A 25,846-nucleotide genomic window follows, 5' to 3' on the forward strand; every position below is an offset into this window, starting at 1 on the left:
CAAGCTGTGAGACCTTAGGTGAGTCAGTTAATCTTTCCAGACCCTGTTTCCTTGTCTACAAAATGGGCATATCTGCTCTGTCAACCTCAAAACAGTAAGAGATCAAACATCACAGAAAATGTATGTTAAAGTACTTTGTAAACTATAAAAGGGGGAGGGATTGTCTCCATGGATGAGGAAATGACAGTGTAGAGCTGTGAAGTGTCTTGTCTAACACTAGAGAGCATGAGAAAAGGAGTGTTGGGGGGTAAGGGTGGGCGGGGCAGGTACCCCTCAATCTTCTGTCCTCAGCTTCTGCCTGCACTCCCCCTCCTCTCACTGCAGCTGAATTCCCCACAAGAGGATGGGGGCAGGGCCCCAAAAGGCCCCCTGGCAACCTATTAAAAGATTTACCTAAGAATCTTTTAAGGTTTTTATGACCTTTTTCACAATGATGGGAGGTAAATAAGTGAGAACTCCTCCCTTTCCCCTTTTAATGAATTAGGATCTACCCAAACTCAGTGTTTAAAGTTACATAAGCATCATTCAGATCTTCTGTACCAGCTTTCACTTTGGAAAAACTGCATTTCCATTAAAAGTGTTATATAAAAAGGTTTTGTGTATGTATGTGTAGGAACAGAAGGAACAGGTGCACATGAGCACTGTCAAGGCACACAGGCGCATATGCATCACAAGCTCACCTGTCCTCATGGGGAGCAAGTTTAAGATGTGACCTGCTTGGCCGGCAACCCCCAGTGAGACCTGGTGCATATTGGGCAATGGGAACTACAGCAGGAAGGCTATCAGCTGCCCCAACCTCCCAGGGGCCAGAGAAATCCTAATCTTCCAGAGAGTTTCTTCCTTGGCAGTCTGAGTTTCATTCATCATAAACTATGGAGGTTGGAAGTAGCTCAGAAGTCACCCAGTGCAATCTCACTGGACATTACTCTCCCCAGCCTTGACTTGAATAGCTCCATTCCTCCCAAGGCGCCCATGTCACCTGTGGATAGCTGTAGCTCACTGGAAAAGACCTGATATTGAACAGAAATTTGCCTTTCTGCAGCTTCCACTTCTTGGGAACAAATGTATATCCTTCACCCACTATCTTGAGTCCAGGAGTCACAGCCAGCAGGAGAGTGCCTGGGGCCTAAAACCACGGAGGGAGGGCAGTAAGGGTCCACAGAGCTGAAGCTTTAAGCTTAGAGACTTCTATACATCTAAACTGAGACTGGTACTGTGGGGGAAGGGGAGCAAAGCGCCCAGGGGTGGATTGAGAGGAGGGGGAGAAGTGGAGAAGCCTTAAATGGGAGTAAGTGCAAGGCTTTGAGCAAAGCCGGGCTCCTTAGGTCTCATTTGTTGTGTGGGAGTCAGACCATCCCGAGGTCAGTTCCAGCTCTAATACTCTTAAGTCCTCGGTCTACTCACACACCACACACACACACACACACACACACACACACAATACTCTTAAGTCCTCGGTCTACTCACACACCACACACACACACACACACACACACACACGTATCCCTTTCTGGTTTCGGTGGTTGTACTCTTACGTGAAACGGGGGGGGGGCACAATTCGAGCGCCAAGGAGGAAGTAAAACAACTGCCCGAAGCCTCCCTCTCATCCTGGTCCGACCTGACTTATGCTTGGAGGCTTGCTTGGCTACCCGAAGGGCGCAACCATTCCACCGTAGGCGGGTAGAGATACACAAACAAGAACACCCCAGCACAGAGGAGGGAAACGTGAGCTTTGGAGTGTCCTTTTAAGTAGTTGGAAAGGGGGTGTGGCCGAGGAGACTGGGAGGCCGCAGCCCGACGAGGGGGGAGTGGCCAGGGGCGTGGCCTTAGCGTCTGGAATGTTGTTGGGTCCTCGCACCGCATAGTAAGGAGGGGCTCCGCCCCTTTTCTCGGAGAGGGCCAATAGGAATGCCGGAGCGGTTTCAAGTCTCCCCCGCCAGCCAGCCCGCCCGCCACCCCACCCCCTCAGGGATTCGCTTTTTCCGTAACAAAACTGCAAAGCTCCGGATGTTCGGCAGCCCCGGCGGCTCACAGGTGGAGGGGCCCGGGGCCTAGGACTGTGCCCCGAAGCGAGAATCACCTGCAGGCCTTAGAGAGGCCGGGTCCAGAGCCTTGAGGCGCGCGGGGGTGGGTGCTGCAGCCGCGGGTTGTTTATCTGGAGTACGGAGGGGAGGGGGGAGCCTGGAAACCGCCCCGTGTCCCATTTCCTCCTCTTGTTTTCGCTCCGGATTCTCCATGTTGGACCCAAACTGAGGAGCCCGGAGCTGCCGCCGGGGGATCGGGGCTGGGGGCACCCGGGAGAGCCGCTACCCGGGTCGCCCGCTCTCCATACAGGTCTCCTCCCTTCCCGGCCCAGGGAGGGAACAAGAGCCGGGATGTGAACAGCAGTGGGAGTCGGAGTCTCGGGAGCCGGAGCCTGAGCCGGAGCGGGCCCCCGCCCAGGCCCCCCAGCCCAGCCCAGCCCAGCCCGTGCGCCAGCGCGTCCTCCCGCCCAGCCAGCCCGGGCCCGCGGGATTGTTAGATGGAACACGGCTCCATCATCACCCAGGCGCGGAGGGAAGACGCCCTGGTGCTCACCAAGCAAGGTAGGGGCAGCAACTTCCCAAAACTTTGCGTCGCCCCCGGGCGGGGAGGGGGCTAGCACAGCTCCGAACCCGAGTCTCGGCCCCTGACCTCCCGGGGCTCAGAGTGGGGGATTCCGACCGGATCCCCTACCCCATCCGCCCCTGCGTCCTGGTGCGCACTCAGACCCGGCAGAGGACTGCGCCGGGGCCCGGGCTTCCCTTCGCCCTAGGGGGAGGGGCGTCATCCGCGCAGCTGTCACCCCTTCCTGCACCCCCTCCCCGGGCAGAGAGACTAAGGGGTGAGCGCTCGAAGCGCGACTCTACTCGCGTCCATCCTCTTCAGAGTTAGGGGGTGGGGTCGTCACTTTCCCGCACCAGAGCGCGCGGCTGCCCCAGGACTACAAGGACTGGGGAGGGGAGGGGAAAGGGGGGGTCCCGGGCGATCTCGGGCTAGAATGGAGCCGGGACTGGAGTCCAGCACTTCCCAGCCCCACCCCCCAGCCCCTCACCCCCCTCACGCCCGTCAAAGCTCGAGGTTGCTCAGACAGCGGGCGGTGACGGCGTCCGGTAGGACTTGGGACCAAGTTCACCGCCCGGAGGCGGGGGCGGCCGCAGTGGGGGAGGGGCCGAGCCCTGGCTGACCGGATCTGGTCCGCCCGCGGCCCTTTGCTGGGCCCGGGACCTCGGCGCGCGGGGCTCTCGCCGGGCGGCCTCCTGCCGCTTTCGCTGAGCAAACAAGCGCGACCCCAAGGCCCGACCAGAGCCCCTCCCTGCCCCGGTGCGCTTCCCCGGGGCCGCCGCCACACACACAGAGCCGCGTTTGTTCAGCCCGAGAGCGGTGTCCCTGGTTACATAATTCGCCGGATGGCATGAGACCCGGCGTGTATCTGAATTGCGCTGCGAAAAAGTGCGAGTTCTCGGTGGGCAGCGGCTAGCGGCCCCCGCCTTCCTGCGGGTCGCGGGGAGATACGAGGGGGGTCTCGGGTCCTCTTTGGGGGTGGGTTTGGGGACTGGAGCTTGATTAGGCCGAGGCCCTTCGTAGGGACAGGGAAGGTGGGGGTCCGAGGGTGGGATCTTTGAGTTTGGTCCTGGAGAAGCCCCCGAAACTCTTTCCCCCTCCCCCACGTTCCTCTTCGGACCTTGAGGAATGTGTCTGGAAGAGCGGACAGAATTTCCGCGGGGAATAAGGACTAGGGTCTTTTTGTTTGTTTGTTTCTGGAGAACTTCCCAGACTGGGGCCACCTGGCCTGGGGTGGCTGGGGAGCTGATGCTCTTGGGACCAGATTCGGAGCGTCCCTGCTCATCCTTTAATCCCCCAGAACAGGGCAAAAAAGGCCCAGTGGTGCAGTTGGACATACTGAGGCCCAGAGCCTTGTGAGGGGCCAGCCCTGGGGCCTCGGTGTAGCCCCACAGCTCCCTGTTAGGCAACATTAGTCAGCAGATCACTTATTTCGGGGGTTCCTGGTCCCAAGGAGCACCCCCAAACTTGCCTAGAGGCTAAAAAGCTGGGCTGGTGGTTTCACCATTCCCTAATTCCCTTGGTGGAATGCTGGGGGGCGGGAGGTAGTGCGTGCTTCCTGCATCCACTGGCCCTACTTAAATAAGCCTTGCCTACTCAGATCCCAAAGCCCCTGACTCCCTGCTCTTGGCCACATCACTAACCAGGCTGCAGCTTCACCCCTCCCCTGGCTGCTCAGCTGTGCTAAGGGCTGAAGACGGGAGGCTTTCTGTTTTTATAACTTCACTCCTGACTGTTCCCGCTCTCTTCCCAACCTCATCTGAGAAAGACTCCAAGTGCTAGCCAAAAATGAAGAAACGTGTGGATGGAGGATTCCAGAGGGGGCAGTGTTGATGAGAAGGGGAAGAATTGCCCTGGACCCACTCTGGTCCTCCCCTCCTGTAGGGGCTCAGGAGGGTGCCCTCCCAGGGAGAGGACCGCACCAGGAGTGGGGGAAAGCTGGACTGTTGAAGAGACAGCTTACCAATCAAAGCTGGAAGTTTCATCCAGCAGAGCAAGTGGTGGGGAAGAGAATAGATGGCAGCAGAAAGCAAGCAGCTGGCTTCTTGACAGTCTAGCTGCTGATGTTGGTTGAATTTTTCTTAGAGTTACCATTTTCTTTTTTGTGTGTGTGGTTTAGTCTTCAAATTTATCCCTGGAGGAATCTGAATCCTCAAGCCAGCAGCTTGGGGGTCTCTCTCCTCCCTTGTAATTTGACTGCATTCCAGAGAAGACATGCTTTCTTCCTGAACTGCTTAGGCAAACGGCAACCAGCAAGCTAACTTTCTGATCCTTCATCCTTTACAAACAAATCCTGCATCTTTAAAAAAAAGTGAGGGTAGGGAGCAGATGTTTTCTCTCTCTCTAAGAGTTTGGCCCTCTCTCCTCTCCAGTGTCCTATCTCTAGGCTTCTGCCTCCCTTCAAAAAACGGGGAAGGAGTACTGAGACAGTTTATTAATCAGTAAATTTCTAGAAAAATACAAATGGCTCCTAGCTTGGGTGGTTTTTTACTGAAGTTGTTTTGCAGGGTTTTTTTTTTTTCTTCTTTTTTAGCATTCTGCTCTCAGAGCTTTAAGGCTGGCTGGGTGTGTTGATGATTCAAAGGTAATTACAGTAGAGGAAGTAGAACAAAGTTGCTGAAAGCATTGATGATGAAAGGACCCAAATTGGACCATCTCCCCAGACAGATGGGTGAAATGGCTCGCTGGTACAGCAAGGATAGGGCTGTGTGGTATATCAAAAGTGAAAAAGGAAAGTTAGTATCCCTGGTCCAGCAAGGCTAGGGCTGTGTAGAATATCAAAAGTGAAAAAGGAAAGTTAGTATCACTTTGATTAGAAAAGCGCCATTTATGGCAGACATTCGAGTATGTCTCCCCATTGCTGTGAGACTGTGCCTTGGGCTTCAAGGTTAGATAGGGAGAAGCCAAGGAAATAGGTTAGCTTATAACCTCCCGAGGTGAAATGCGAGGGTGGGGCAACCTCTTCCAGAGCTTGAGTGACCCACAGCCTCTCTATGGGAGTTGGGACCTCTTCCGTGTTGTTTTGTGGGACCTGATGCCCCTTCCTTTCAGACAGTTGATGGTGATGCTTTGGATTGTCTTCTCACATGTCTTACCAATAGGTTCTGGTAACTGACCATCCCTAAGAGGATGGTGGCAGGTTTTTCTAACTCTTGCTTCCTCCCTACAAGGGAGAAGTTCTGCCTTGTTTGCTCACGTAAAAGCTCAGACACCTTTCACTGTAGTTGTAGCTAGGCCCTTAACTTGAAAAGTTTGGCTTTTTTCCTCAGCTTGCTGGGTGAGCTTCCAGGGTGTGTGTTTATAGCTGGCTCCTCCCGCCCCACGGGTTCCTCTCCCCTCCTGGCTCAGCCTCAGCCTTGGCCTCTTTGTGGCCGCCGAGCCTCGCTCCTGTGTCTTCTTTGGAGTTGTTGCCCCACCTTGGAGCGGGGTGGGGGCCTGGGTGGTGACTGACATTTGTGTTTGTTCCTTGCCAAAGCAGCCCAAGGGAGCCCTGCTAACTCAGCAACAGCGTTTGTAAATGCCCACCATCCTGGGCTGGGAGTTTGCAGTTCTGCTGCTGAGTCTGACTTGGACAGTTTGCGGTGGAGCCAGACTCAGGGATTGCTGTGAAAACCCCTCCAGAGATGGCGGAGGTGGTCGTGTCCCTGACTCCTGTCTCCTCCCTCTCAGCTATAGGGGTCTCAAGCTGAATGGAAGAGAGGTCCCTTTTCATCCTCTCAGTGGGACCTTCCAAATCCCTTATTATCACAAACTTTGTTAAAATGGTAAATAGAAGTAAGTTATGTGCCCAACCTTTCTGTGAAGAGTTAATACATGTGTTCATTACTAAGCAAGAGAAAGACAGTGTGTATTTGTATGTAAGTATATGTCCCTTTCCCTTCTCAACTTTCTTCCTCCTAGCTTTTGGGTTGGTTGAGCTATTGTCTTATATTCTCATCTTGTCTCTTGGGATGGAGAGGGGATGGAATAGGGGAGGGTGGAAGGCAGGAGCAGCAGTTAAAGTGTTCAGAAGATCTGCTCCCGGCAGAAGAACTGCTCCGGGAGCAGAATTGGTTGCTTCCGGCCTGGGTGCAAATCCCTGCTTTCCCTGTTTACAGTGAGACTTGACAAATCACTTCTCTGTTCTTAGTGACTTTTCTGTAAAATGAAAGTATTGGTCTCTACACATATGTAATGCCTGGTACTTAGTAGATAATTGAAAAATGTTAACATCCTTCTTTTTTAGACAGCTAGACCACCACTCCAGTGTTCCTCCATTCCCTGAAGGACACAGTACAAGCAGCAAAATAATCATGTGGGTTTTATTGTAAAAGACGGGTGGCTGAGGGTCAGAGGGGACGCTAATGTGGGAGCTTAAGCCTTCTGGGAGGATCATAGCCTTGCTGCACAGACCCCGTCTTTGTGCCACTGTGCCACTGGATGGGATTTTATGCAAGTAGAATGTCTTGGGCCTTTTGCTCTCTTTCTGGAGCCCAGGCATCTGGGGTGGGAGGAGGCCAGGGAGCCACACACCTCCTAATAAAGAGTCCTGAAGTCTAAATCTTCTGAACAGTTGCTCAGTTCTTCAGAAGTGGATACAGTGAAGACTTGAGACAACTGTATGCTACGTTCTTACTGTCTGCATTCACTTTAAGAGTTAAAGAACCCAGTGAGAGTCTTTTCTTTTTTTTTAAGGAAATTCTGGTAACAAGGAGAGAAAAAGAAGCGGGTTTTGAAGAGAAATAGATGTTCCAAAGCCGTGTCTTTGTTTCTGTGTTTTTTGGGTGAACCTTGAGAAAACACAAACACAACGTTAAAGTGCTTCTCACCCCGTCTCAGGCTGGCAGCTCAGGAAGCACAGCATTAACTCACTTGTCCTGGGGACATGGGATTGGGTGTGGCCCTGTCAGGACTCCCTCCCTCTTCTGTAGAGGAGGAACAGTTCCCAACTGAGATGCAGATGAGTTTATTACCATGCACATCTTAGGAATGAACTAGTAGAAATCAAAGTGGAGAAAATGACTTAGCACTGGAAGCCTCTCTGTACCAAGAGGCCAAGCAGAACAGAGTCTTTTTCTGGCCAAGTGCCCAGCCCTTCAGGTCTTAGTGTGCCTGCACCAGGTCTGTTATGGCAGAATGGGTACTCCAGCAAGCACATGGCCTCCTGGGCAGGAGGTACAGGCATGTTCTGTTTTATTCGTCAGCTATTCTAGGGGTTAGCCTTAAACCTGATCTCTCAGCAGACCTGCTGACAGCTCCTTTTCTTTCCCAGGTGATCCTGGTTCTCCTATCCTATCCTACCCCCTATCCCAAATCAGGCTTTGCTCTTACTCCTTTTTTATTCAATACCTCTTTTTATCTCTTTTACATCCTGTAGAATTTCTCTTTCTCAGCTGCATAGATCTAAGGGAACAAATGGGGCCCCAAACCCAATGAGAGCCAAGCAGATTTATGAGAAGGCTCAGAGCGTGTACCACAGATGTTCAGAAGTGCCTCCTGGGTACGCTGAGGGGGCTTGGGCCTCCTTCTCAGGAACAAGGACCTACAGTAAGAGATGGCAGGTTTGGGTCTTTTGACTCTGTGATAGAATAGAGCAAGTACCCCTAGAAAGGAAAATCAGGCTCTGGGGCGCAAGTCCCCTGAAGCCTGCAGAGACACTGAGGCAATGGGATGTGGTGGGGAAAGGGGCCTTGGGTTCTCTAACTGAATCACCCTCCGGTCCTGGAAGGGTTAGTCAAGGACCACTGGCAGCCTTTAGACATTGGCTCTTAGCCAGGGACACACATCAGACTCTCCTGTGACACTTACTAAAAATACAACCTCCACCTGGGTCCTACTGAATCAGAGCCTGAGCAGGTGGGCCGGGCATACGTGTGTTCCAAGTGCTCCCTGTGAGTCTGACAGGTGTCCCTGGAGAAAAGCCAGGTGAGTGCAGCAGTAGCCCAACTGCCTGTTTAGCCTTGAGCATGACGAGTGCCTGGAGGGATCCAGTTTTGCTGTTTGTTAACCACCCTGTGGCTCCTAAAGGGGGGTCCGAAAGTTTTCTGAGTATAAAGGAACAGAGACAGAGTCATGGTCCTCGCTCACCAATAATGATCACAGATGATACTTAGAGAGCACTTACTGTGGGACAGGCGCTGCCCCAGCCTTTTATATCTAGTAGCTCACTTAAGCCTCACAGTGACCTTGTCGGGTAGGAATGATCCCCTCTGGACAGGTAAGGAAATCCTCCACCGAGAAGCCAAGCACCTTGTCCATGGGAACATGGCCAGTTCGGGACAGCTGGGACTGACTGAGTCAAGTCTAATCCTGACCTGCATGGCCTCTTCTCTGCATTGTGCAGGACACCTCTTAGGGTACCTGGTCAAGCTTCAGGTGACCTGAAGCCACCTTGTAAGGAACCATGCAGCATGGTCCTTTCCTGATTGGCCTTCAAGCAGACAACCCAGGGTGGTTGTGCCTTAGGCAGGCCCACAAGGCTGTTTGAGCAGCTGAGGTGGGGCAGGCGCCAGGTTTCCTGATGTCCAGCTTAGCGCTGTCGATGGACATATCAAGACTGGTGGGTTGGTCCCACGTGCAGCTGGGCTGTGGGGGGAGCGGGTGAGTGACCCTGTAGGTGGGACAGACTCCCTGGCAGGCTCCTTCCAGTTCGTTTGCAGGGGCCAGCCACGACAGGAAGGAAGGAAGGAAATGGTTGGCCACCCTCAACGAGAGAGAGAGAGAGAGAGAGAGAGAGAGAATGTGTGTGTGTCTATGATTGGTTTTTGTGGAGTCTTGGAAAATGCCATTTCCCATGGTTGGCCCTGCCATGACCTCTGTGTGACCTCTGGAATGAGAAGAAACCTCTGTGGTCTCTTTCAGTGTGGCCGTTTTTGAGATTGAGACTGAGATAAGGATATGAAAGTGCTTTGTGCTGAAGGCAAGCAGCTGAACTTTTTTACTGAACTGTATTACTAGGGTCAGGACACACCCAGACTACCTTGTAATCCGCACAGCTCTGTGCAATAGGTAATGTCAGTCTTCCCATTTTACAGAGGAAGAAACTGAGCCCCAAGGCCACACACCTTATATGCAGCAGAGCCAGAATTTAAGCCTAAGTCCGTGACACCTGTGTCACCACTCTGTTGTTCAGTGGTCAGAGGAGAGATGTTCGATGGTCCCTTGCTGTATCCTGGGCTTTCATTCTTTTCCCATCTCATTCTCCTGCATGTGTCGCCTAGAATAGGCTCCATAGCTGGAGAGAGAAGAGGCACTAAGTTCTTCAGGTCTTCACCAAACCAGGAATCAGGCAGAGAGCCAAGACGGGCTGAAACAGCCACTAAGAGGATGTTTGTGTCCTGCTGGCAGGTTTCTTTTAGCCCCTAACCTCCCACAGGGGTTTGCTCAGCACCTCCTTAGGGGAAGAGGAAGGCTTAAGGTGGGAGGGGATGGCTTCCAGTCCCCCACGATGACATCTCTGGCCTAGCAGGTGCTGCACACAATGAAACAAGGGCAGGGGCCAGCCTGTGGGTTCTCCTGCGTGGCATCTCGTGTCTGTCCCTGCTGCTGTGCTGGGCCATCCGGTCACTTCCTGACATCCGCTCAGAGCACCCTGGGATGGGGTTGTGTCAGCCTGCTCCTGACGCACCTGTGAGGAGATGCTCTGGTCCAGGGCCTGTTCTTTCTCCTGGGAACCCCAGCCTGTTTCTAAAATATGTTAGAGCTGCCCAGAAGGGTGTTTTGCCAATAACTCTTTTAAAGGCTGACTCTGAAATTGACCCAGTTATCGTGGTCCTGTTTTAGAAGTTGCCAGGAATCCCTTGCTTCCAGGACGGAGTTGTCCTTGAGGGAAGATCCCTGAAGTTGTGGCCCCATGTTGTGATCAGTGACAAGACTGCCAAAGGGGGCAGGGGAAAAGCAGACGAGGTTGCCGGTGACCGGTACCCCACTCCCACCCCATAGATGGCCTGGAGGAGCCAGGACTGAAAGAAGTCCTCCTTTCTTAGAAGAGAGGGAGAGGCAGGGAGCCCTCCTGCCCTGGCAAGAGCTAATGGAGGCGTCTGTGTAGGCAGGACAGCCCTACTGCTGGCCGTGGGGATGGTGCTTGTACAGAACACGCTGGCGTAAGCCAAACAGCATGGCTAAAAGTTTTTGAAAGTCCATACTGTCAGCTTCATGGCTGCTCTTTGGAACTAGGGAACTGGTGCTGAGCTGGGCGAGGCCCCGCCTGCCTTGCCCCTTGAAGAGAGCAGTGTCAGCAGTTGCGCACCCTGGAGCTGGGCACACCCTCCCCCTTGTTTGTAGTCTTTCCTGTGTGGGGGATGTCTAGGCGCCTCTTACCTGGTTCCCCTGCCGACTCACCTGATGGTCCAAGAGCCCTTCCGTCCACCTGGCGCTTCAAGGCCTCTCCTCAGCCAAGGCATGGATGCCCCGTGCTGGGGACCCGGGAGGACTCCTCTCCACGGGGAGCCCCAATCAGATGCGTCTTGGCCTCAGGTCCCAGGCAGCTGGCCAGGAAAGGCCGGAAAAGCTCCAAACATGCTCCTTCCGCCAAACGCTGAGAGGAGGGAGGCCCCTCCGAGAGGCCATTTTATAGTGATAGCCAGGCGACATCCTTTGCTGTGGGGGGGATGAGAGATGGTGGCGAAAGAAGTACTTTTGAGGGGTGAACCAAGAAAGCATCCTTCTGCATGAATGGGCTTGTTAAAACCCCACAGCCCAAGAGCTTGCCTTCTGCCGAATCCCAGGCGGGTATGTGAGGAGTTCCTTTGCTGGGACACGAAGCTGTGTTGTTGGCAACAGTGATATCTGAGCCTGACCTTCAGAAGGAGGTTAAAAATAGTGTTGTCCTGGCAAAGCCATTCTCCATCTGTGTGTGTGTATGTGTATGTACACGCATGCATGTTTGTGCACTAGCTTCTTAAGAAGCAGAGGCAAATAGTATCCCCACCTGGTGCTTCTTGGGGGCAGACGTGATGGACACAAGGGGAGAGGCCATGCTTTGTCTCAAGTGGAATGGCCTCACCTGCTTTCCTGTTACTTGCTGGTGCCAGCCAGGGAGTTTGCAACTGGAAAACAACTTTTGTAGTGAACTGGGAAGAAGGTATGGAGTGGTTTTGACTTTTTGAAACCTGTTCAGGGTTGGAGTTCCTCTGCCACCTTTCTTACTTTCTGTTCTTGAGCTTCAACCACGTGCTGGGGTGGGAGAGCCCACAGGGTTGCCAAGGTGCAGTCGTTTTCCCCTTAGATAACTCATTAAAACAAGCATGGGATTTAGGTTTATTCTTCATGGTGTGTTACTGTGCTTGGTAAGTTCTACTTGTCCTCACAGTCAGGAGTGGTCTTGTTGTTATCCCAGTTAACGGATAAGGAAACTAAGGCCCAAAGAAGCTGTGTGGCTGAGCCGGTAACTGGCAGAGCCTGGACCCCAGCCCTGGTGATCCTTGGGGGAGGCGGGCAATGCCTCTCCCGTTGCCCTTTCTCTTCACATCCTGCCTCAGCAGGAAGCCTTGCAGCAGTGAGTTGAAGGGGTGTCCTGGCCTCCCTGTTCTCAGCAACCTGCACACTTTCTTCTTAAGCCAGAGGTTCCCCCCATTAGATCAGTGCTGGTCCTTTCTGACATTCAGCCTCGGACCAGAGGTTCAGAACAGGGGGCGCAGGTGCACATCAGTAATGGAGCTCTGTGGTACCCATTGGAGTCCTGCCCTCCCTCACCAGGGAAACCGTGTGCTGTGAAATCCCCACTGGCCTGTACATTTGCTTAATGCCAGGGTTCCTCTCCTGGGGAGGGGGTGCAGTCCCTGGCTGTCAGGAGCGCAGTGCTGAGTGCTGGCTGAAAGGAGTCCTGTGACAGGCTCTTTGACACAAGGCTCAGATCCCACCCTGGGTATTTCCCCTCATCCTTAAACCCACTCAACACAGTGGATCTCTGACCAGAGGTCCTGGCTGCAGCTCCTCCCCTGCCCCTCCCGCATCGTCCTCTTGATCTCCCAGAGGTGTCTGCCAATCAGAGTAGGTGCCAGGCCGGGGTGGGGGTGAAGGGAGCCTTGGAATGGAATCCCAGAGCCTTGTACTGTTTTACCCCTGAACCCCTTTCAAGGACTGCCCACAAGGGCAGCAAAGAAGGGGACCAAACCCCAAATTGATCCTTCACCAGCCCAGCCTGAAGAGGAGCATAGCAAACACTCTAAAAGAGATCTTGAGAGTGCCCCACTGCTTCCCACTTGTTGCAGGAATAAATGCTCACGATGCCTGAGCTGTTGGGGACCCGACAGAGTAGTTAAGAACCCTGACTCTGGATTCAGGCAGATCTGGGTTCAAATCCTTGCTCTGTTATCCTACTACCTGTGCAACCTCGAGCAGGTTACTTAACCTCTGTGCTTCAGTTAGCCTTCTATAAAATGGGGGATTAATGCCTATAGATGGGTTTGTAGTGAGGATTAAATGAAATAATAATGTCAGGTGTCTTGTCATGGGCCTGACACATCATTGGTGCTCAGTAAACATGACTGAGGCCCAGAAGGACTGAGTGCCTTGTCTCAGGTGCTCAGCTCTTCAGTCTACCCACCTCTCTTCATAAGGGAGCTTGTTTCTAACTCTTCTGGGCAGTTGCACAGAAGGCTTCCACAGGTCCTGGTGCTGTCGAGGTGACCAAGACCCTGGAGGCCCCAGAGTCACTCACTCAGCCAGAGTTCCTGAGCACCAGCTACTTAGAAGCTGGAGGCCATTGCAGGCCCTGTTAGGAGGCAGCCATGTTAGGGGGAGGCCGAAGAGGCCCTGATGGATTCTCAGTGGCAGTGTTTGTAAAGGTAAGGAGGACAGACAGCCTGGAGAAGGACTGAGGGAAGTGGGACCCCAGAGGGGGAGGGGTGGTGAGGGATGTCTGGGGTACTGACCTTGCTGTTGTGGGTCTGGGGTCCCCTCCCGAGGCGCCGCAGCTCTGTGCTCTGCTCCGAGCGCCTGCCTTCAGGGTCAAGGCATTCGTGGTCTCTGAGGCCCAGGGGCTGCCTGGTCACATTGTATTTTTGAGAAGACCCTCATCCCCTGCAGAGTCCGAACCAAGCTGAGGCGCCCCTAGCCCCTCCCCACAAGCTCCCTGTACAGAGGCTGAAGCAGTCCTGCCTGCTGGGCCTCCCGCAGTGGGAACCAGGAAGGCCTCTCCGTGGCCCCAGCCAGCTGCCCCTTTCACCCGCCCTGCCTCCCAGGATTACTCAGCCTTCACAGCGCCTGTCACTAAGATGCTGAGTGCGTTCTTGACGGCCTCTCTTCAGGAAAGGCTTGGGCTGTGTGGCCTTTTAAGAAAGGCTCGGTGCCCGGGTTAAGCCTCTGATTGTGGTTCTGCGTGAAGAAACCATAAGCCAAAGGAAAAGCGATAGTTCGGCTTTGGTCTTGGAGCTTTGTGTCAGCGTCTGCTTGAGTCCCTGGGCTTGGTATTGAACGTGGGCCATACAGACAGGTGGAGAAACTGTCTTTCCCCTCTGATTTCTGCATAGACTATTCAGAGTAGGAAAAAGTCCAAGGAACTGCTTACGTTGCGGTCTTTAAGTACTGGTCTCTGCTCACAAGTTTGTCTCCTGAACTCAGGGGCCTTGGGCAAGGTCTCCAATGCAACTTCTTCCTTCAGTCCAGGATCCCCAGTCCCTGGAAATCTTGCTTTCTCCACCAGGGCCAGGAGCTCAAGAGTGATATCCAGGTTTTTAGGCTAATTGCTGGGGAAGCTTGAACATGTTCTGAAAAGTTATAAGTGGTCATACCAGTATCAGGGGATCTGCCTGATCCAGGGAGGGGAGAGGGCTAGACTGGACTGACTGGTGCTGGACCTCAGCCTCTCTGTTGAGCCAGAGCTGAGTCACTTGTTCTGGGGCGGTGCTGACTGCCACTTGACTGATTGACCATGAGCCATTTCCTCATCCTTGGCCCCAGGAACAGAGTTTGGTTTTCCCTCCTCTCCAGGGGCTCAGGCAGCCCAGGAACTGGGCGTTAAACATCTCTTCCATCACTTCTATAGGAGCGGCCTCTGAGCAGGTGCAGCACACCCGCTGAGGACTGAGCTGAGGGAGCTTGGCCTTGCCAGGATGGGGGTTTGGGTACCACCTTGCCTCCCCTTTCCCTTCTTAAAACCAACAGTAAATGGAAGGTTGTCCTCAGTGCCACATTCTGTTTGTCCCCTACCCCCACCAGAGATGGAGGTATTTCCGGTGCTTATTTTCCTGCATTGGAGTTTGCCTTATGCCTTAAATTGGAGTGGGGTGGATTTCATTCCAAGACCATCTCCTGCCCTGGACCCAGGAGAGCAGACCTGTGGCTGAGGACCATTCTGGCAGCAGTGGAGCAGTGCCACCTCCTGGCCACAGTACACATCCTGGCTTCCTACTCTTGCTCCACAGTTGCTGAAACAGTTCATCTGAAAATAAAAGGAACTTGAAAAAGATTTTCCAAAGTCTGTTCCTGTAATACCTGTAGCTTTTTGGATCAGCTTGACCTTTCTGGGGCTGCTTTCCCAAGCCTCCAATTAAGATGGCTTTGTATTTCCAAAGCCCAAATTGTCAAGGCAGGACTTAGCAGTTACAGCCTAGAAGCAGGGACATCGGCCCAGAATCCAGTGCTGGATGTATGTGTCCCAAGAGAGTGACGTTCTTGTGGTCTTGGAGGAGAGGGAGTGGTAAGGAAAGTGGCTGGAATGTGGGAAGGACACAGGGGTGTGAACAAAGCTTGTAGGTTCTTCTTGAGACTGAAGCCGTTCTGCTTTCTAGTCTGGGCTCAGTGCTGCCAACTGATCGGGCATTGAAGGAAGCTGACCCAGGACAGGACAGTAGCGTTGCTAACTTGAAGGGGTCTAGCTCACTCCCTTCTCTAGAATTGGTAGTCTTCTGGGAACTGGTGGTAGGGATGATTTTTGGTTTTGTGAATTCATCTTGAGGGTTCCCTTAGTGTGCTGTTACCAAAGTGGGTTCTGTACCTGGCCCCATCTTTCAGTGCCCCTTCCCCCACTGTGTAATTAAGAGCAAGTTTTTTGCAGCTCATTTCCCAAACCAGGGACTAGGGATTCTTGTGTTTCTACTTTACAGAGATGTTGGAATAAACATGTACATTTCACTGGTGACTATATTTGGTTGTTCACCTGGCCCGTGCCATGTGCCCCAGTGTAGCTTACAGACTAAAGGAAATACAGCATGGGAAGTGGGCATCCGTGGATGTCCTTTAGCTAACGCCTCTGTCATTCCCTCCTCTCTAGGCCTGGTGTCCAAGTCCTCTCCTAAGAAGCCACGTGGCCGTAACATCTTCAAGGCCCTTTTCTGCTGTTTTCGTGCCCAGCATGTTGGCCAGTCAGCCTCCTCCACTGAGCTCTCCCCATACAAGGAGGAAGCCAACACCATTGCTAAGGTAGCTGGATCCAAGGTGGTGTGATGCCAGCTAGAATGGGACTGCCGTGGGCGAGGAAGGGTCACTGTAACCGTAGCAGGAAAGCAGGCCAGCCTTGCCTGAGTCAGAAGATCTCTGGCACAGAGGAGGCCCTTTCTCTGTCCTTCCCATCATGGGCCATCTTCTTCCTGTTGATTCCCATTTGTGGTGTGGGCCACCTGGATGTCCCTGTGGTTTCTGAGGGCCCCTGTAATCCAGATCCTTCCAAGTTCCTGGAACTGTGCAAGGCACTTTGCATATGTTGTCTCATATGACCCATAGCAGCCTTGCAAATAGACTCAAGGATTTCAGCTTACAGACATGAAAACTGAAACCCAGAGGGTATATGTAGCCCCTGAAGAGTTATTGGTTAGTAAATGGTAGTATCAGGGTTTGAACGCAAATCTCTCTGGCTATAAGTCCTGTGACTGTTGTTTTTATTTTTAACTAAGCAAAGATAACTTCCAAGTTATCTTTCAGGGAACTTTCAGGGAACCAAGGAATTGAAATTCTGTCACATTTCTTGATGACCCCTTGCAGCACTCTGAGCTGTACCTGTTAGAGACATTTGGAAATATGTAGGGTGTCTTTGATTCTCATAATTACCAGAAGATACATCTGGCATCTCAGAAGTGGGGACAGAAATTATTCTTTCCCCCTATGCCATTGGTATTTCTTTCTGAACCACCAAGTTTTAGCTGTCCTTCCTCTTTTTCAAAGCCAGGCTATAGACATGTACTTCACTATCTGAAACAGGGAAATGGTTAAATGAAGTACAAGGTGACAGTATGAACTGAACTGTTAACTTTTACTAAGAGTTTACAACAATATGGAAGTGTTGAGTTGCAACATTAAGTCAAAAAGCAGAAAGCAAAATTATGTATCAGGAGGGGGAAAGACTGCTAAAACAAGCTTGAAGGAAATGCAGTAAAATGCCAACATTGTTTCTCTGAGTGCTAGGATTTTCATTTTTCTTCAGGGTTTCCAGTAAGATCACTTACTTGCTACAACCGTAACATTTTTATTAATAGCCAAAGGTAGGAAAAACGTTTCTGATCTCTCTGCACTCTGTCTCCCTTCACATTTTAGGACCACAGTGTGAGTTCACATCGGCTTACTTTATGTTTTGTAGGAGCTTGGCACGTGCACACACACACCCGCCATCTATGCCCCCACGGAGAACATCGGAAAAAAGACATGTTCTCAAAGAAAAGCCTGGGTTTCTGGACTAAGCAAGAGGCTAAGCCTCTGTAGTGAGGGGTTCTGATTTGGATTTTGACTCTGTGCACCTGCATCAGCTGCGTCCGTTCCCTGTTCCTCTGAGAGGCAGTGGTAGCCAAACTCAGGGACACTGCCCTCTCCATCCTTCATCACGCCTAGTGGGGAAGGGAGATTTCGGCCCCTTTCCTGCCCAGCTCTTAAGGAAAGTCATTTTTGTCATGTTAGGGTTTTCCAGGGGGCTGGGATCTTGGGGAGAAGATTCCCCTGCAGGGCTGAGTGGGCTTTAGATGGGCAGGAAAAGCAGTAGTGGGCTGGCACTGACCACCTCCTTTTCTCCCGTAGTCGGATCTGCTCCAGTGTCTCCAGTACCAGTTTTATCAGGTATGTGAATCTGACAGGGTATGTGCTTAGAAGCCCCAAGACCCAATGATCCTTGCTAACCTCATGTGGTGATATCCTTAGTCCTTGTATCTTGCTGGCTAGCTCCACCTGGGAAGTTGTTTGTCCCAGACATTTGCTGAAGGCCCACTGTGTGCAAGGCATTAGATCATGGAGGGGATAGCTGGCCTCCACCCTGTGGAACTGATCACCAGCCCTGGCCTCTATCTCCAGTATCTGGATCACTTCACAATCCCTGGGGAAGACTGAAGCAGGGAGTCAGTCTCTACTTTTTCTCCTCTTGGTCTTCTAGTGTCACCTCTCTTGGGTTGAAGTGGGGGGCATCTTCCATCTCCTCAGTGGGCCCAGATCTTCCCAGAGTTCTGTTGAGGGAAATTAATTTTTCTTGGTGGCAGATTCAGCATTTTGGCTCTGGTTTTAGATTCCAGGGACCTGCTTGCTCCCAGAGGTGACAGAGGAAGATCAAGGAAGAATCTGCGTGGTCATTGACTTGGATGAAACCCTTGTGCATAGCTCCTTTAAGGTAATGTGACCTCTGGAGCCCTTCCTCACCCATCTCGGGCTGTCCTGGGAACCTGACTCAGGTGCCGTGAATTGGCCTAAAGTTGATGCTGGAAGAGTGATTAGAGACAGAAGGGCCGGCCTCTGGGATTTGGCCACACTGGCATCGCAGATACCTGGAGGCTACTCCAGAGAATGTTGAGCGGGAGCTCCTGCTCTCTGGTCACTGCCAACAGGCTGCATCTGCCCCTTGTCACAGCACAGGAGCCACCAGGGCTCTGTACAGGACAGGCCCAAAAGAGGGCTACAGGCCATGAGTCAGCCTTGGGCCCTGTTCCTGTCTGTTTTGTCAGGATGTTTGTTAACAAGGCCCAGAGACTCTCAGCTCAGGTAGAATTTGCAGGTGGTGGTAGGTAGGGAAAACCAGAAGGAATATTGCAGCCTGTACTCGGGTGAGAGCCACTTAGTGGGGCAGCAGGAGCTTCCTAGAGCCTCTGAGATCTGACCCTCCCCCCCTCCTCCCAGGGGAAGGGCCTTGGCCAGGAGTGGGGTGTGGCTGGGCTTCTAGTCCCTTCTCATGAGCTGACTCATTAACTCCTCTGCCTTTCAGCCAATTAACAACGCTGACTTCATAGTGCCTGTAGAGATCGAAGGGACCACTCACCAGGTAAGTGCTGCCAGGCCCAGGGGCCCAGGGTCCTCCATGCCTCAGGGCTTGTGTTCCATCAGTTGATCCTTTCTTGTAACTTCAGTCTCTCCATTTTTATTGGTACCTTGCACACCCAAGGCTTTCTCATCTTAAAAAATTCAGCCCCCAGTCGCCTCAAGCTGCCATTTTTATTCTCTTTGCAGCCAGACTTTTAAAAAAGTATTATTTAATAATAGTAATAGCTATCATTTACTTACCTGCCCTGCCCCCACTGAATGTGACCAGCACTGTTAATGCTTTATTACATTTTCTCTGATCTGAAGAGTTGGTGTCTCTGCCTGTTACAGGCAAGGAAGCCAGTACTGGCTGATTTCTTTCCTCCCCTGCCCACCCATTCCATCTAGCTGGTGAATTTTCTTCCTTCCCAGCTCAGGCATCTCCTCCTCTGTATCTTTTTATGCAGCTCTCTCCCCTTGGGTCCCTACACTGGATTCTGCCACAATAAATGCTCAGTATGCATCTATCAAAAAAACACTTGATTCTAAGTAAGAGCAGACTCTGGCCCTGTATAACCTGCTCAGTCCAGGGTTAAGGATCTGTGGTGTTGATAGTCAAACAGAAGAGTTACTTGTAGGGAAATGGGGCTTGAGGCTCCCATGGGTGGTCATCACTCCACTATGTCCATTAAAAGCTCTCTTTACCCCACTGCCCTCCTCCCAGCTGAAGTGCTCTGCCAGGCCTAGCACTGGATTCTGCATGGCAGCCCTTTACAGTCTGCTTGAGGGCTTCCCTGGTGGCTCAGATGGTAAAGAATCAGCCCACAGTGCAGGAGACCCGGCTTCAACCCCTGGGTTGGGAAGATCCCCTGGAGAAGGTAACAGCAACCCACTCCAGTATTCTTGCCTGGAGAGTCCCCATGGATAGAGGAGCCTGGTGGGCTCCATGGGGTTGCAAAGAGTCCAACACAACTAAGCAGTACACTTGAGTGTATAGAGATGATAAAACTCACAGAGAAGACAAAGGCATATCTTCAGAGAGATAAATAAACACAGTGAACTCCTGGCTAACAAGGAGAGATGTGAATAATGGAAAAGGGATGAGATTTAAATGATTGGGGGGTGGGGGTGGTAGTGGGGTGTCTACATGCAGAAGTTGGGTTTTCAGCAAAGAGTGGTGAGAGGATGCCAAGCCTGATGAATAACCAGGAAGAAGAGAGGACCTGTTAAAGGTTAAAGAAATGGCAAATGAGAGGAGGCCCAGTTGTGGCTACCTGGAGCAGAGGGTTCCTGTTGCAGAGCTGGGAGGGGTCTGGTGAGTGATGGCCAGTCCAGGACACCTCCAGGAGGAAGAGTCACTCTATGACTCTTGAGCAGGGAGAGACGTGGGTAAAAAGAACTTGGAAGGGATGGTTCTAGGAGCACATACGTAGGCTGGATGAGAGGAGAACACCTGGATGGGGGCAGGGACACAGCAGACCCACAAGGGACATGCACGCAGGGAAGCTTTCTGGCCATGATGTGCAAGATGATGAAAGGTGACACGAGGGGTGGGGTGTCTGGCAGGAGCAAGCACAAAATGGGTGGGAGTCACTAGGGCAAGATGCTACGGGGTGTTGGATCTGTGGTCACGGAATGGGAATAGGCCACTTTTCCCCTGGTGCATTTCAGGGAAGCTCTGCAAGGGAGGGCTTGGGGTTTTGGGAACTATCTGCGACCTCGCCTGATGGGGACCTGGACTGACTATCCTGCCAGAACTAAGGATAGGAAACTCCTGCCGAGGCTGTGGCTGGATTCAAGTAATCCAGGATAGGCTGTTTCCATCCGTGAGGCCTATTCTTGATTACTTGTTTCTGGAGGCAGCTGATGGTTCACCGCCGGAAAGAGATGCCTCCTGGGACCTGAAGTGTTTTTGTTTCTTTTTGAGCTGGGTCAAGGTTGGGACCACTGAGCCAGCAGGAGCCTGGTGAGGAGGTGATGCTAGTGCCCTGGTCTGTGGGGCAGAAGGCTGCTGGCCAGGTGGTCCAGAGGCGGGGTTGTGGACGTACAGACTGAGTCAGTTCTGCGCCTACTTGTGCAAGTGGTGATGGGGCCTGACGCGGCGCAGCTTCCCCTCACAGGGTCACCTCTAGCAAGCCACTCTGCTTCTCCTCAGGTATACGTGCTCAAGAGGCCATATGTGGACGAGTTCCTGAGACGAATGGGGGAGCTCTTTGAATGTGTTCTCTTCACGGCCAGCCTGGCCAAGGTATTGAGGGCAGGAGGGGAACAAAGAACCGGGAGCAGGCGTGGCAGCTCCTTGCGGGTCCGCAGGAGGCCACAGGGAAACCAGGACCGCACCCAAATAAAAAGCCTCCTCTCTCTTCCCAGTATGCCGACCCCGTGACGGATCTGCTGGACCGGTGTGGGGTGTTCCGGGCACGCCTGTTTCGCGAGTCCTGTGTGTTCCACCAGGGCTGCTACGTCAAGGACCTCAGCCGCCTGGGAAGGGACCTGAGGAAAACCCTCATTCTGGACAACTCGCCTGCTTCCTACATCTTCCACCCGGAGAATGCAGTGAGTGGTCCAGACACACCCACCCGGCAGGGCTTGGCAGATTCCCTGTCCTGGGAGGGTGGTGAGCTGTGGGCTTTGCTGGAGGAGCACCCCAGCCCAGGTGAACGAGCCAAGCTCCGGGGGCTCCGGGGCAGGGAGACTAGGCCGCCCTCTCCCTCCCCAGGTGCCTGTGCAGTCTTGGTTTGACGACATGGCGGACACTGAGCTCCTTAACCTGATCCCGATCTTTGAGGAGCTGAGCGGAGCCGAGGATGTCTACACCAGCCTGGGGCAGCTGCGGGCCCCTTAGCCTTCCCTGCTGCCAAGCCACGGCCATCCCAGTAGGGGGCTTTCCTACACTGTGCCTTTATGATCAGCCTGACAGAGTGGAAGCTGGAGCATCTCACCAAATGAGGCCTGGAAATAGACGTGATTGAGAAGAGCTTTAGGACAGGTTAGATACCGAGTGGGCAAATATCAGACCAGTGATACCCAGAGCTCCCTGCTCCTTGAGTTGGGTTTCTGAGATGTGAGTGAGAGTCTGTGCGCGTGCGTATGTGTGTGTGTGTCTTGCCTTGAACTGTGGCCCCAGGATATAAGCGTTTCAGGTTGGGGGAGAAGCTGAAGGATCAAGAGTCTCCTCGAGTTAGTCTGTCTCCTCTCCCTTCACCCTGAGAGCCACCGAGCTCTGCAGGCATGAAGACTGTTGAAGGCTCCATTGCCAAACCTATGGCCTTTCCTCAGTGTTGTAAGGTTTATGCCAAGGAGAGTGTGGGGTCAGGGGCTGCCTTCGGGTGCCCCAGACATGCATCTTTCTGAAGCCTTTCTCTTGCCAGCTGCTGCAGACAGAGAAATGACATTTCTGGGAAGATGAAAGCTTGTTTCCAGAACTGGTAGCCCCAGTGGCCATCAAGTCCTGTGGCCCGACAGCTGCCCTTGCCTCCAGCTGAGTGCCTGACTCGGGTCCTGTCTGCATCTCCCCAAGGCCTGAGTACCAGGCCTGCCTTCCTCGCCACCTAGCCATAGTCTTGAACCTGTGGGGAAGGAGGTCTTCTCCCTGCCCTGGAAGAGGACAGATAACTGATTTCCGTTCTTTTGACTCTGTTTTAAAATTCTCTTTTTAAATACAGAGTGTTGGGCTGTTTTGTTTCTGACAGAGCTGCAGTCCTGGGCCTGAGGTGAATGTGGGAGGCCCTGGGGACAAGCAGAATCCCCAAAGCATGAATGTGTGTGTCCCCTTGGCTTGTAGGTCAACTGTGTCTCTCAGTCTGCTCTTCAGGGAATCTCTGCTGGTGCTGCCACAAGGACTTTGTTCCCATGTCCGGGAAGGGCGCTCACCCTCCTGTTTCCTGGGCAGGGCTCTCTCCTCTCGTGTCTTCCCCCAGGGCCTGGCCTGTGCCAAGTGTCTTCATCCTTCCTGGCTGGCTGGGTGGCTGGCTGGCTGGCGCTTTTTCTCTCCAGAGCCTCAGGCACGCTTGCGTTTCCTGGGCGGAGAGGCTGGGTGTTCTCTGCGTTTAGTTTGCCAACGTAACACACGTGCGCCCTGCCAACAGTAACAGATGTGAGTGAGCTCTTCACTCACCTGTGCTTTGCGAGTCTCTTTGCTTTCAAAAGTTTCTTAATAGTGAAATGCTTTAAAAAAAAAAAAAAAATAGCCACAAAAAGGAAGTTTCCCCAGGATGGAAAACAAAAGGGGAAGAGCTGCTGGAATTGGGAGCACAAGGGGCCCCCCAGAGGGAGCCCCACCTCAGCATCACTGCCTTAACCGTGGCCTCCCCTCCCTCCTTCAGGTGGGAGTTTCTGTCACCCCACCCCCAGCCCCTTTTTCCCTGGAGGCAGGTGTCACCAAGCATTTGTAAGTTGCTTCAGGTGCGAGAACACTGCCCACTCAGGACTCACCCCTATTATCCCTTCCAGTTTCCACACACTAGGCCAGTCTGAGGAGCTCACCAGGACCAGGCAGTGGAACAGCAGCTTGGGGTTCTGGCTGCCCAGTGTCTTCCTCTGGCATCGTGAGGCCACCCTCCCACCCCACCCTCATTGCAAGGTTGTGAGGCCTGGCCTTTCACTTTGGTGTCACATGAGTGAAGTAGGGCCCCCAAAGCGTGAGTGGTCATTTCCCCAGCATCATTTCCTGGTGCCTGTGGGATCCTGCTTCATGCAGGTGAGGAAAGAGGGTTCCAGGGCTGGCCAGGAACAACATCTGAAGGGAAGTAGGACCTTCTGATTCCAAGGCCCTGGCCTAGGCCTCCTAATCCCCACTCAAAGGGTCAGCCCTCGGGCCAAATCTGCCATGGGGTCCAGCCAAGCTATTCTGACTAAGCAAGCAATAAGAGGCTCTAGGTTGACCCAGTTCCAAGGACCCTTTCTGCCCTCCTTTGGGTCACCTGGTCTCCAGGAAGAGCCAGTGCGACCCATTTTCCTGTCGGGCCTGTCTAAGTGTTCCGAGGGATTATGACCAGGGCCCAGGATGACCTGGTGGGAGTGTCCCACTGCTTCTGCATGAAGCCCAGCTCTGCAGGCCTCATCTCACCAGACCCCTGCCCCGCCCTGCTGCAGTTCCTTACCAGTAATGCCACACCCCTTCACCCCCTCCTCCCTTCCCTGGAGAGGTAGCTCAGCCAAATATAAGTCTAAGCAGGGTCCATCCGCGTGGACCAGAGCCAGCCTGAAGTCGTTATGTGCTTTCTGGTCTCCAGTTTCAGTGTGTTAGGGGCAAGAGATGGTTGCAAAACTTGCTCCTTAGAGGAATCAGGCCAGACTCAACTTGGGAGGAGGGCAAGATTGCAAGGAGGAGCCAGTTCACCCCAGGATCTGTTTCAGGGTTTCCTACCAGCCCTTCCTGTTGGAGGCTGGCCTTTGGGAAGCAATAGGCCACCAGGCCTGGCCAAACCCCAGTTCAAGCCATGCCAGGAATCTGCCCACCTGCCAAGTTCAGTTCTTTTAAGGTGCCTCTTCAGGGACACAGCGTGTCTCTCTGATTGGGCTTCTAAATCAAAAGCCTGATGTTCGTGTCCCTCTCATAGGGGGAGCTTTGGACACAGGACCAGTTTGGAAAGGGTCAGGTAAGAGTCTCCACTCTGCACATTGTAGAGGGGGGACCCTTTGCGGGCCCATGGTCCCTCACTAGAGAGGTTGAAGTAATTTGCCTTCAGTTAACCTGGGACCTTCTGTTTTAATTCCCTCCTGCCTCCCAAAGATTTGGACCATTTTATAAATGTATCAATTCACCTCTGTTCACAGTGGCCCCGAAGCTTCTCTGTGCTAACAGCATGGGAAGTCTAAATGCAGGCATTCCCTGGGAAGTGGGTCCCGTTCTGTTTTGCAACCCTACCCTGTTCCTGAGGAGGCCTCATTTACTAAGGCAACTCCCCATCCCCCTCCAAGGTTGTCTTGCACCCCACGTCCCAGCCAGGTCAAGTGTCTACAGAAGGTAAGCCTGTTTTCCCCTTTAGGTCTTCATTTGGTTGTTTGTTACTGTTGTCCCTCAGTTGCCATTTTTGTAAAATGAGGTTTTAGTTTTGTCTTTTTTAAAAAAGAAAAAAACCACCGATAAATACTTGCATTCAAGCCGGGGAGGGGAGGCAGAGCTCTGGCCCCCTGCTGCATTCTCAATGCTGTGGGGCATGCCTCTGGAGCAGACTCTCGGCTTTTGGACCCTGAGCTTCTTTGCTTGTAGTTATCTCAGATTTGACCTGTCTGTGTTGTGCCACTCAACCCCCTTCAAGACGCCATCTGGAGGGTCAGGGAGGTCTGCCTCCCACTGTGACTGGGCTTTGGGGTTCTGACCACCTTGCTTACAAGTCCATAATTTGATAAATTTGTTGTATTCAAAAACTTGAAATGTAGGATGCCATTAAGTGTCTGTTTATATTTTTGAAATATTTGTATTACTTAACAATTAATGAATAAAAGTGGGTTTAAAAAATCCATCCATGAATGGGAGCTGTCTCGTGCCCCTGCTGTTGTTCATTCGGAACTTACCCCCCACGCCCTTCTTCCCTCAAAACCCCTCTGTCATGATGAGGCTGGCATGCCCAGGCTGGGAGACCAGCTGTGGACTCAGCACATTGATTCTGCCCAAGGTCACAGAAGTCCGGCTCCATTAGCTCTTCCCTGGCCCCAGGGTGGAACCAACCCCATTCCCTCCAGGTGCTTAATAAGCATATGCTTGGTGTCCTATTGACTTCTGGGGAGCAACCAGAAGCCCCAGAGGGACTTAGGGACTTAGCCTCTTCCTTCTGTGCCCCTTACTGGTTTTCCCAGAATAGGAGCCCTGAAACTCAACAGTGGTTCCTGTCACATAGTAGGCACTCAGATTTTGATTGGACTGCCATATGACCCCACCAAGGGACAAAACAGGATGACCTAATAACACACTCAAGGCCCTTCACCCAGACTTCACCTCCAAGAAATGCCCAGAAACATCTGGGGGAGGCACTTGCCAGCCTGGATATCCCAGGGGCTCAGCAGGCGGCCCAGCCCTGCCTCCTGTCATCAGTGTAATGCATTCATATCTACAGGATGGCAAATTTCATATCCTCCCACCCTCCTTCCTGCATTATTGATGGACTGCACTTTTAAAAAAATCAATTAGATCAGG

The 25,846-nt window shown here is 52.7% G+C and overlaps 1 protein-coding gene across 4 annotated transcripts; it reads left to right on the plus strand.

Annotated features, from left to right (window-relative positions):
• The first annotated feature begins 1,975 nt into the window (after positions 1-1,975).
• CTDSP2 (CTD small phosphatase 2) lies at positions 1,976-25,188 on the plus strand. Of its 4 annotated transcripts, none has more exons than XR_014083141.1 (10): positions 1,976-2,127; positions 2,335-2,585; positions 15,776-15,924; positions 17,506-17,544; positions 17,984-18,085; positions 18,674-18,730; positions 20,864-20,956; positions 21,079-21,264; positions 21,428-21,697; positions 22,080-22,368. XR_014083141.1 is itself a non-coding variant. In XM_081594168.1 (9 exons), the coding sequence occupies exons 2-9, from the start codon at positions 2,522-2,524 to the stop codon at positions 21,551-21,553; spliced, it is 816 nt and encodes a 271-aa protein (XP_081450294.1). In that variant the 5' UTR covers positions 1,976-2,127; positions 2,335-2,521; the 3' UTR covers positions 21,554-25,188. The 4 variants fall into 4 exon arrangements, 2 of the variants coding, with proteins under 2 accessions (XP_081450294.1, XP_081450295.1); XR_014083142.1 differs by having other exon boundaries at positions 2,357-2,585; XM_081594168.1 differs by having other exon boundaries at positions 21,428-25,188.
• Positions 25,189-25,846: the final 658 nt, after the last annotated feature.

The sequence above is a fragment of the Giraffa tippelskirchi genome, chromosome 4, assembly GCF_054371585.1.
Source record: "Giraffa tippelskirchi isolate mGirTip1 chromosome 4, T2T-mGirTip1v1.2.pri, whole genome shotgun sequence".
In the NCBI taxonomy this organism is placed as follows: Eukaryota; Metazoa; Chordata; class Mammalia; order Artiodactyla; family Giraffidae; genus Giraffa; species Giraffa tippelskirchi.

Coding starts and splice junctions, on each gene's coding strand:
- CTDSP2 (XM_081594168.1), top strand. CDS start 2,522: ATGGAACACGGCTCCATCATCACCCAGGCGCGGAGGGAAGACGCCCTG. Junction 2,586..15,775: donor CCTGGTGCTCACCAAGCAAG/GTAGGGGCAGCA, acceptor CCTCCTCTCTAG/GCCTGGTGTCCAAGTCCTCT. Junction 17,545..17,983: donor TCCAGTACCAGTTTTATCAG/GTATGTGAATCT, acceptor CTCTGGTTTTAG/ATTCCAGGGACCTGCTTGCT.